The sequence below is a fragment of the Micromesistius poutassou genome (genome assembly GCF_964030765.1).
Source record: "Micromesistius poutassou genome assembly, chromosome: 15".
In the NCBI taxonomy this organism is placed as follows: Eukaryota; Metazoa; Chordata; class Actinopteri; order Gadiformes; family Gadidae; genus Micromesistius; species Micromesistius poutassou.
The window spans coordinates 259,244-271,022 of record NC_140285.1 but is presented as its reverse complement, the minus strand read 5'-3'; the positions used below and the strand labels follow the sequence as shown (position 1 = coordinate 271,022).

The 11,779-nt window shown below is 49.1% G+C and overlaps 1 protein-coding gene and 1 pseudogene across 2 annotated transcripts in view; one reads left to right on the top strand and one right to left on the bottom strand.

The window, feature by feature from the left end:
- LOC311359670 (natural killer cells antigen CD94-like) overlaps positions 1-11,779 on the bottom strand; it is a 164,129-nt pseudogene that overhangs the window by 92,074 nt on the left and 60,276 nt on the right. The window lies entirely within an intron of this gene.
- On the top strand, positions 1,284-9,935 carry LOC311359656 (potassium voltage-gated channel subfamily KQT member 2-like; the record flags this gene model as incomplete). Its single annotated transcript, XM_084479720.1, has 7 exons — positions 1,284-1,312; positions 1,881-2,092; positions 4,057-4,159; positions 4,532-4,663; positions 6,380-6,448; positions 8,412-8,502; positions 8,943-9,935. The coding sequence occupies 7 exons, from the start codon at positions 1,284-1,286 to the stop codon at positions 9,933-9,935; spliced, it is 1,629 nt and encodes a 542-aa protein (XP_084335846.1).

The following is an 11,779-nucleotide window of genomic DNA, read 5'->3' as shown; positions in this document are numbered from 1 at the left end:
CCCCCATTCGTTGGTGACAACAGTCGTCAGCGAACAGCAGAATATGACCCCTTTGTTTATCAATACCTTCATTTTGGCTCCGCCTCCCCACACAAATAGTTCCGCGGCTGGACCTCGGAAATGGGCCGGTCGCCAAGCGGCGCGTAAACATCTCGCACCGGCGCGCTGGCGTCTACTTTGTGTAGTTTCCACACGTGACCACAGGCCAGCCGCTCCGCATCGTGTACGTCTGTCTGGATGCTTCCGTTTTATCGGGTAGCCACGGCGAAGTGGGAGTGCTTCTGACGGTCTCTTGGGTGTGTGATGTGTGATGTTCCGATGAGTTAACCGCTTACGATCTGTTAATGTTGATGTTAATGTTACTGTTAATGTTACAGACTGTTCTTACAAGACGTCTAATAAGGCGCAGTGATACATGTACAGTAACAAAGTCCCAGTGCTGTTATTGTCTACAGCAGCGCTCACTGAACGGCTCTCGTCCAATAAAATCTCTCAGTCGGGACCAACTGATTTATATGTAATTATGCATATTTTGAAAGGGCTTCGTGGCTCATTAACCGCACGCCTGGTGGTGAAATAGGGGCCCTTTCATAATTGATGATAAATTACAATATGTATGGTAGTGAACTATGGGGCTAATAGAGTCCGATATGTCCGTCAGATGTGTGAATAGATGCTGGTGGTTAACGGTTAACCTGAAAAATATATTCAACCATATTCAAACTTAACAAGCAGTCCAAAGATGGACTAAATGTATCCATGGAGCTCAAGGGCTTTCCGTGTAGAAACTCTATATCGCATTTGTACATTTTGATTTTAAGGATTGCTGCATTACTTAGGAACGCGCGATAATGAATCAGATCCATTTGAATGTCTTTAGTCAAGTGAATCGGCCTGTCGGGTCTCCTTGTCTCTGATGTCCGATGCCCTCGTGTCGTCTTTTAAGGGCCGCGTAATGGTTTCTTTTCAGTGTTGTCTTCATGCCCTTCCTTTGCTTGCTAACATCCCCCCTAGTCGGTCCCCTTGAACGCCTGTTCAGCAGCTTAGGTGCAATCTGCCGCGTACCTAGCAACACGCCTCCCTTCAGCCATCCCTCCTCTTGAGATCAGGACAGTGACGGTGACTCTGATGTGCATGACTTCCTCTTCCTCTCTGCGTAGAGACCCCGGCCCTCCCTCCCTCGGCCCCCCCATGCACGCTTTGCTTGTTGCCTCACGCTGCTTGCCCGATCCATGCTCTCCTCGGCTGCGTGCCTACAAGGACATGACTCCTTGACGTCTAGGATGTGGCCAATTGTGCATTCTCTGCCAAGGTAAGTTCTGCCATCCGATTGGTGCAGATGTGGAGGACCAGGCAGGGACAGCTGCTGAAATCGTTGGCGACACAATGGCCGATCATTACGATCGCAGGACGCAACTCTCTTCCTCAACGGCCACTCTGTCGAGGCCTCCCACTGTTTGCTGTGGTGTGGGGCTGTCGATGGATACCGGCTTCCAGAAAAGGCATAGAGTATAGTCGCGGAGAACCCAATGGTTCTTCCACCGTTGAAGGGGAAAATAGAACCTATTAGGAAGGCCTAGACAATGCTGGTGCCGTTGAGGTAGCCCTGCGTTGTAGGCTATCACCCTGGTCACCACCACGGGAGCTACGATTGGCTGGGATTTACGTTACAACTAACTGGGATTAGCCTATACGAGGACAAAGCTAAAGACAATTCTTCAAAAAGTAACAGTGAATCAAGTTTGAACTCAGCAGTCGGTAGGGTGGCAGATTTGTATTTGAAGATGTGTATAAACATGCGCTGATATCAATCCATGCACTCAACCTGACCCCCCCAACCCCCCCCCACCCCCCCGCCCCCCCCACCCACCCACCACCAGTCGGAAGGCCAGCCTGAAGGAGAAGGCGGCGTTCTCCAGCCCGACCAAGACCCCCCCGGGCAAGGCCGGGGCGCCGTCCCCGGGGGGGGAGGACGGGGCGGCGGAGGCCAGCCCCAGCAAGGCCGGGAAGAACTGGAGCTTCGCCGACAAGAACCGCGCGCCCAAGCACTCGTTTCGCGTGCGGGGCTCCGCCTCCCGCCAGAACTCCGAGGGTAACCGCCGGCGACCGCCCCGACACGCCCCCACACCGTTCCCGTGCAGGCAGATAATAGAATTATACTGATATATTTTGATATGTATGTTATATATATATGTGTGTTATCTTTGTTGTATACGGGGAACGGCTTAACCTAGCAGTCGTTAGTGCTTGTTTCTACGGACGTCCTTGCTGTACCGATAGCGTTTTGTGTCGTTGTTTCTCTTTCTTCTGACTAATGTACTTGTTGTAAGTCGCTTTGATATAAAAGCGTCTTCTAAACGCCCTAAGTGTAAATGTAAATAATTATAATTATCTTTACAGCAATCATTATAATTTGTTTTAGGAAAACAATCTGTGTAATGATGCTTCTACCGCCACTCAGCTTTCAGACTCACTGGTTGGCTTGCTAATTGCTGTTGTAGCCAACTACAGCCCAAATGCTGATGCTGCCTAATTGATTATATTTAATTGATTAAGTGTTTGGGTGCATTCATGTTGGACATTTGACCATTTCCCGAAAAAGTTTAGCCCCCAGAAAGTGCTCCAACGTTTACATTTGTATCAGCATCCGCGCCCTTTATACTGCATATTTGTGACATATATTTGTAACATATATACAAGTACATTTATCTTAGGTTTTCTTATCTTAACACCGTTTTGTGTGCAAAGATATTCCATGACTCTAGGACTAACAAAGTAGAAATTCTAACTCCTTCCGGGTAAAAGGATAGTTTGGTGTCCATATCACTGATTTCTAGAAAGCAAAACCACATCCATGCTTCATCCAACCAGCCGTCACTTTCAACAACTACACTCCTCCACTTTCTCCACCCTTCCTTTTCCTCTTTCTAAAGGGATAGTGTTTTATTAGATGATCTCCTCCTTCATGGCACGTTAAAGTGCTCATTGAAATGCAGGACGCAGACTGAAGTGTACTCCAGATTGGCCAAGTCCTCCTCCTATAATTCCGCTCCTGAAACGTTCATTTAGTTACTTAAACTCTACACTTGGTAAGTGTAAAGACTAAGAGAGAGCACATCTTTGAGACAGCCACTGAGAACCATGCATTGAACTCCAAAAGCCGTCGCTGTTTGAGATTGATCTATGTGCCGTGGTTTGTTGTCACAATAGAATCCATAACAAACTCTCTCTCACGTCTTCCCTCTCTCCTCTCTTTGCAGCAATTGAAGGTTTAATAAGTAAGACATTGGGGTACTTATTTGTCTGGCTTCTATCAGTATATGAACAGGCAACGAGCAACCTTGACTGGTGCAGGAAACATGCATGAAAAGCACTGGTTTGTGGACCGCTTGACTTGAACCCACTTTCATTTGAATGGGTCACAGTGCTCAGAGTGGTGAGATGAGCTGTTATCTTGCTGTGGTGATTGTATTCATGCTTACTGCCCATGCTTATCGCTAATTGCAAAAACTGCGATGCACTAAATCGCACTGACACTGCAATATATGAACGACATCCCCACGTAGGTTCAAGTCAAGAGGTGCCAAGAAAATAATAAATGAACACCAATTGACAATGATTATAAAAATAAACACTGCTTTGGCTTGCATGGAGATAGCTCCCTTTCTCTAGTGATGCTGTAGTGTAGATATTTCTGCCTGTATGCATTATTCCTTTCAGTTTCTCAAAAGTAATTACTGGACTTTGCCCGCAAACCACTGATTGTTGACAGTGGTTAGCGAAAAGTAGTCAAGTTAGAAGTAGAAAAGTAATAAGACCTTCCAAGCTGTTGCACACAACCCTATCCTTCAATTCTGCACCTTATCTTTCCCCTTGTTCCACAAAACCCATGATCCCAAACAATCCTCCGGTTGCATTATACTAACGCAGTGCTATCGGACACTAACCAACTCTGATTCTGCACCCTCTGAAACCAAAAGGGTCATACATCAAGCTATGGCTCTGCTTTGAACCGAGACATACTGATCCACAAGTTTCCTTGTCTTTACTCCGTAGAGGCCAGTTTTCCCGGAGAGGAAATGGGTGACGATAAGAATTGCGACTGTGATTTTTACCAAGAACTATCGCCGGGTTTAAAGGTCACCATCAGAGCTATCTGGTAAGTGTGTCGTCGTGTGTTAAACTGTGGTTACACAGAAGTGTGTTTGTCGCGCTGTTACAACTTGAAACATCAGCATTTACAGGATAAGGCTTAAAGACACAGAGACAGGTGTTGTATCAGAGGAATAACATTAGTCTTAAGTCATGAAATTCCATGTTCCCGCCATGTTCCTAAGGTTTCCCAGCAAGGTGTTGTAGGTTATTCGAAGATTCAGTCGTTTTTTTAAAGTCGAGTGTGCAGTCAACTTACTTTGTGACCGCACAAAGTCATCTAGAAGTCATGTTCCCATCCCTGTCACTCGAGATGACGGCTGGCTGGGTGGGCTTGGATGGATGTTTCTCACACCAACGTGATTGTTTTTGTCGTCAGCATCATGAAGTTCCAGGTCGCCAAGAGACGGTTCAAGGAGAGCCTGCGTCCCTACGACGTCATGGACGTCATCGAGCAATACTCCGCCGGGCACCTGGACATGCTGTGTCGCATCAAGAACCTCCAGTGCAGGCAAGTGTTCTGTCCTAACTAGCGGTGTAACGATACACTAGAGTCACGGTTCGGTACGTACCTCGGTTTTTAAGTCACGGTTCGGTATGTTTTTTTTTTCGGTACAGCGGTTTTTTATTATTTTATTTTTATTAAGCAATTTGATTTTGATTTGATTCATTAAATTGTATCAAACAAATACACAAATGAAAAGACATCAAATACAATTTTGAGGATAAAAACACAATAAAGTCCAGGACTTATTTCCATTGTGGTCCTCAACACAAAACTTCAGGACAAGACGAGACACTCACAGAGTGTGTGATAATCAATAAAAACATTATATTTTTTTTCGGTACGTACCGAAATGAAACGTGCATTGCACCGTTAGAATACGAATACGCGTATCGTTACACCCCTAGTCCTGACCCCTCCACAGCTTCCTCCAGTGGTAGGGAACGGTCACGACGTCTGTCCCGACGCGCTGTCCCCTCCACAGCTTCCTCCAGCGGTAGGGAACGGTCACGACGTCTGTCCCGACGCACTGACCCCTCCACAGCTTCCTCCAGGGTAGGGAACGGTCACGACGTCTGTCCCGACGCGCTGTCCCCTCCACAGCTTCCTCCAGCGTTCCGTCTAGGGCAGCGCAGCGCTGGGCTCTTTGCTAACTGACAAAGACTTTGCCAACAAACTGCTTCATACGCGGGTTGTGGACGAGAGGTCTGCGACATCAACGCCGTTTCCATGAAAAGAATCCCGGGACAGGCAGGACGATGACGATGGCGGTCAATGGTCCGACTCGCCGGAGGTTTTTTCGCGCGCAAACGGTGTGGATGTTGCATGCCACCGTGTTCAAACAACAGGTGCGCAGTAGCAGTGCTCTATCAGAGAGAGGCAGAGTGTGACGGTTCACCTATAACAGCATGACACAATGTGTTCAGGACAAATGTTTTTGCATTCTTGTGTATTTAAAACAATGAAGGTTTCAGCCATCAACATTTCAGTCGAAGGTTGCCGTTTTCAGATTAGGCAAATGTGTGTGTGGTAAGTGACGTAACTGGTGCTGCGTACAGCGGTTATAGTATTGTATTGTATGAGACCAGACATCAGCTGTCCCTTCTGACTGGATATTATTCTTGGTCTTCAACCATTAAGGTCCATTGATTGATTGACACAACCATATGCTATTGCTAACCATATGCATATGCTAACCATCGTCTTTGTTATCGCCGCGGGATACAAACGTGTCGCAGCACATCACCCTAGCGCCTGTTTCATGTGTGAAATGTCACGTGTTGTATTACAAATTAATTGTAATATTGAAATCATATAATAACACTACCTTTAACCCTAGACTCCAGCTATCTCTTTCTTTTATAACGTTCCAGAAAAAAAAAATCTCCATTGTTCATTCAACGGACATTGTCGAACGCCTTCAGTCACTTAACTCGACAACGGACGGACTAACGCCACTCACATATTCCAACAACAAAGTATATTAAGTGTGTACGTCCCTGCGGCACATGGATATATATATATATACGCTTCATTCCCAGAGCGCATCACAACGCCACCCCCCCCTCTCCCCATCTGTCCTGTGTGTGTGTATGTATGTTCGGAATATGTCGAAGGTCGTGTTTGGAATATACCTGAAGCTTCTCTCCCATGTTGTTGTTCACCATTGTTCTTGCTCCATTTGGCACCGACACTCACATGGTCTGTTCGTGTCCTCGCCAGGATAGACTTGATTGTGGGCCCGCCTGCCCCTTCTACTCCTCGACATAAGAAGTCCACTGACGGGCCTAGGTTAGGCCCAGAGCCCGCCCCTCGGCCCGCCCAATCCCCCCCCCCCCCCCCCCCCTTGACAGCGGTAACGTGCCGCACCTTCTTTCGGTTGACGAAACCCCTTTTGAATCTCAGCTCAGGGCTTGGCTTACAGTGGTAAATATTGCTGGGAGTTAAACGTTAAAAAAAAATAATAATAAAAAATAATGCATGCCGTAGGTAGGCGTATGGGAAAGAGTTGGAAGTGCTTGGATTGTAGGTTTCTTTGTACGTTTGTCTGGAGTTTTTGATGTTTTTAATTATGCAAACCAGACGGTTACTCGTTAGTGACTTTAAGTTACGCACAAGAAAAAAAAACATTTGGGTCTCTGTAGGCTTTGACCTTTTGAAATATGTGAGAAGCTAAGATGGAGCCATTTTAGCTGAAACTCCTTTGGTTAAGAGTACACAACTGAATAGTGGAATTTAGATTTGAGTGTAATGTTCCTTTAATATAACAAGCTAATGCAGTGCCCTGGAGGACACAAGCTTATGCTGTACCTGTAATGAAACAAGCTATTGCTCTACCTATAATATAACAAAGCTGCTCCTTTAAAGGTCCCGTGACATTCCACCGGGTGTGAGTGTGATCGGCCGTCACAAGCCGTTTTGAAAATCTGTCTGTTATGACATCACAGGTGGGCGTGTCCACTTAGATGTGTGACGGATAGATGAGCGACGTTTGCTACGGTCCACAGGGTAGGGCTGGTAGACTGATCTATCCCAGCACACAAATAGGTGGACACGCCCACCTGTGATGTCATAACAGACCAATTTTCAAAACGTTTTGTAACTGGCTAATCACAGCACACCCCGTGGCACGTCACGGGGCCTTTAACACAATGAGCTAATGTTCGTCCTTTAGGTTAACGAGCTAACGATCCTCCTCTAAGCTAATGAGTTAAAGCTGTTTAATTCCATTAATTCTAGGTAGAACACTTATGTTCCTTGAGACCCTAACAAGTTTATGCTCTTCCTGTAAGTGAACAAGCCAGTAGCTTCGCTCAACAGGGGTTTGACAATGCCAGAGTTTGCCTGACAGAGCTCCCCCTGCAGGATGCAACGGATATGACGCATGAGAAGCACGAGAACAAGTGCATGGTGGTGCATTTTGTCCTTCCATCGACACGACAACCCCCCTCCTCTCCACACAGAGAATGTGATGCCTGTGATTGTGGCGCATGCCTCACACACAATCCATAATCAACTGTCCCACAACAGTGGCCAGTTCATTCAACGCTGTGGTGTGTTTGACTCTCAAACGCGGACTAACACTCACTAGCCGAGCCTACGTGCCATACGTCAGAGTTGCTAACCCTTCGTGGCATCGTATGATCTCAGCGGCGGTGACGGGTTGAGAGGAGTTTGGAGTGGGGTTCCCTCTGCAGACCCGCAGAACTAGCTTCTCAACGGGACGGATTCCACCTGGGGATGGGCGGAGAGGACACGGTCGAGGCCCTGCGCAAATTCAGCCACTTATTTCCGTTGGTCGGTCACATGTATATATATATGGAGCCTTATGCACGTTAACTGCTGGCTAAATTATAGCGTGTAATGCTTACATCCCATCACTTTATACCGTATAACTTCACCGTGTCTAACACACACATAGGCTAGGGATTACAGTTGTGGGGACTAAACCCAAGTCACCGTGACCATATCTAAAACACAGCACATCATATTCTCCATCTCCAACGCTACACCTGCCTCCATAATCTACACTATGAACCTAGCCACGGCCGCCGTGCCTCCCCCCCCCAACCCTCCCCTCCCCCCAACCCTCCCCCCGCCCCCGCCCAGGGATGTTTCCAGCCCGGCCAATCAGCTCTCTCTTAGAGGCTAGTCTGGGGGGCTGCAGGAGGAGACTGCTATGGGGCGTTCAGCGTGGGCTCCAGCGCGCGGAGGTGGAGCTCTGACAGAAGCCTGTCTCTCTGTACGCCTGCAGAGTGGACCAGATAGTGGGCAAGGGTCTGAAGGACGGAGACACCACCGAGGACGGCAGCATGATGGGCCGCCTGGGGAGGGTGGAGAAACAGGTGAGGTGGTGGTGTTTTTAGTTTTTAGTGACCCCTAGAGGGGTTTTTAGCGACCCCTAGAGGTGTTTTTAGTGACCCCTAGAGGTGTTTTCAGGGACCCCTAAAGGTGTTTTTAGTGACCCCTAGAGGGGTTGTTTTTAGTGACCCCTAAAGGTGTTTTTAGTGACCCCAAATGGCCTTGTTTTAGTTTAAGAATTACTTTTTATAATTACTACTAAAGTATCTTTGTTCTTTTAAGTGTAGATCGTTTTCTTGTTTTCGTCTGTATAGATCTACGCACTGTAGATCACTCTGCAGTAAATACACAGCAGATACAGCGCAATAGCACCACAGTATAACACAATAAAATACAGTAGGGCATAGAACAGAGTTTGACCATCGTATAAATGAGGAAATCAAAAGCTGAACCCATGAACCACGTGGACATCTGTCCGTCACAGGTGGGCGGCATGGACCGCAAACTGGACTTCCTGGTGCACGCGTACGTGCAGCGCATGGGCATCCCCCGCTCGGAGACCGAGGCCTTCTTCAGCTCCAAGGAGCCCTACCCCGCACCCCCCTACCACAGCCCCGAGGCCAGGGACAAGGGCGGGCAGGAGCAGGAGAACAAGAAGAAGGAGGAGGAGAAGGAGGCGGAGGAGGAGGAGGTGAGGGCCGAGAAGGAGGTGAAGGTCTACTCGGCGGTGGAGGTGATGTGCTCGGAGGGCTCGGCGGAGCGGAGGGACACCCCGCTGGGGGGTCAGTCCGCCAACGGCTCCCTGGGGACCCCCTCCCTCAGCCACCGCCCCACCACCTCCTGGCAGCACCAGCTGCAGCACCCGCTGGCCCAGCCCGCCTGGGGCAGCAGCATGGCCAACACCCCCTCGCCCGTCGGGGGCAGCGGGGAGCAGTCCCCCACGCTGTACCGCCTGCCGCCTCCGCCCGCCCCAACCCACGACCGCTCCGTCTCCAGCGCCCACACGGCCGGCAGCGGCGGCGGCGGCGGCGGGCGGGAGAGCGGGCGGGACAGCGGCTCCCACAGCAGGAGGCGCCACAACCGCCGGCCGCGGGGGCAGCAGCAGGAGCAGCAGCAGCAGCAGCAGCAGCCGGCGGCGGCGGCGGTGGAGAGCGACACCTCGGTGTCCATCCCCTCGGTGGACCACGAGGAGCTGGAGCGCTCCTTCAGCGGCTTCAGCATCTCCCAGGCCAAGGAGGACTTCTTCGGGCCGTCCTTCTACGCCAGCCCCGGCGGAGGGCGGGGGCGAGGCGGCGGCGGAAGTGGAAGAGGCGTAGGAGGAGGACACGACGCCAGTGGGACGACGCAATGCGTCAAGGTCCGGCCCTTCCTGGCGGAGGGCGAGTCGGACACGGACTCCGAACTGTACGCCCCCTCGCCGCAGGCGTTCACCCCCGACGGGGCGTACCTGGAGAGGGGCTGGCCGGGACTCCACTAGGCCCCCCGGGGCCGGAGCACGGAGAGAGATGGGGATGGGCCGCTGATGGGGGGGGGGAGCCTGCAGCGGCCGTCGACACTGGCTGCAGCGAGTGATGGATGTTGCCAATGACATAACCCCGCCGGGCCCCCGGGGGCCAGGGGGGGGGGGGGGGGGCTGTCGCCCGGGAGACCGCCACAACACACCTCAGACTAAGGGCGGTCCCCGTGCTGAGGATTAAGTTAAGGCTGCGCTCAGCGGCCGTTAAGACGGGCTAAACGGATGATAATTACATCACGATGGTATCCATGATGAAGCTCGGATCGTGAGGAGGATTAAGGCGGTGATGTGATCAGTGATAATGCTGTTAAAGATACATTTAAGTGGGTGATATTTAATTTAGAATCGTACGTATCAAGGATGAGGAGGAGATGGTGATTAACTGAAGCGGAGGTTAATCAGTGGACGTTTCAGCCCCGCCCCGTAATTAAAATCGTATCCTTACAGGAATTCTACGGGAAACCATTCGGGTCTATTTTGTAGTTTGTCGCCATGACTATTAAGTTACAATGCTAACGCTACATAGCTACATATCGCGTTACACTAAAATATAAAACAACTACTTCCAGTTGTATTTAGTGGTACAATTTTAGGCGTTATGTTGCATTACGTTGACACATTACAATTAGGACTAACGTATGGTTATCGCAGGAATTAATTATCGGACCGTATTTTTGCACTTAATATATACTTGAAGTGTATTCGTCACCTCATTCTTTGGGCAGAAATGTACTTTGTACCCACTAGTACTCTGGCTCGCGCACATTTTCAACCACGCAGCACGCTGTGTGTCGACGCTAGTTGGTGACACCAGAGTAGTTGGCTGTTGGTCCTTTGAAAGAGGCAAAACAATGCCAAAGGGGGGGGGGTTGGGTCTAATTATCAGTAGCCTTAAAAAAAAAAGAAGCTTGTTATGAATGTCATAGTTGAAGTGGTGCCCGACCAAAACGTCCCCTTCCAAATCCCTGATTTCAAACCGATTAACCCGGGAATCCTGCATGGCATGACGGAACTCAAGGATCCAAGACTGTTACGAGGGTTCTAGACCCCGACCCTTATTAAAGGAATTAACCGTTTTATACTAATGAATACAACTAGAAAACCAAAATGGATGCATGTGTGGTTTCAAGCTAGGATATGTTAGCTTTTTTCAGAGCTTGAAAGCCAATCATTTGAAGAGGCCAAATTTTGACCATATAATCGTCCCTGTTCATTTATATGTTAGCAGAGTCCATCTTTAGAGGAAGATCTCTCTCTCTCTCTCTGCCTGACTCATTCTCCCTTTTAATTTGTATGCCATTGTATCTCACTTGTTCTCTGTCTCCCTCTTTCGCCTTCTCCCTCTCATTCCCCCTCGCCTTCTCTCCCTCTGTCTCTTTCTCAGCCTCTCTCTCTCTGTCCTGCTCTCCCTCTGCCTCTCTCCCTCTCTAACCTCCTCTCTCGTTTTATACTTTGCCACAAAAGTTTCATGAATATTAATGACTTGACCTTCACACTGGAAGGTTAAAAGTGAAGGTGTGCCACCACACTTGTCCTAATGCAATAAGAAGCAAGACATTTAGAGTGCCATTCCCATCTGAGAAGCTTGTATGAGGCATTGTGCTTTCCCAAAATTTACATAGATCTTCCTCAATTAGCATTGACGCATTTTAAGTGAAGTCAGAGCGAGTCCAATGCATATTGAACAGGGTATTCAAACTGCCTGTGTGGGCGGGTTCTGAGACTCACTCTATCATGACGGAAAATGTACGCAAACATTTGACGAACTGAGCGACATGCGATGTTAACCCTTGTGAAACTTTGTT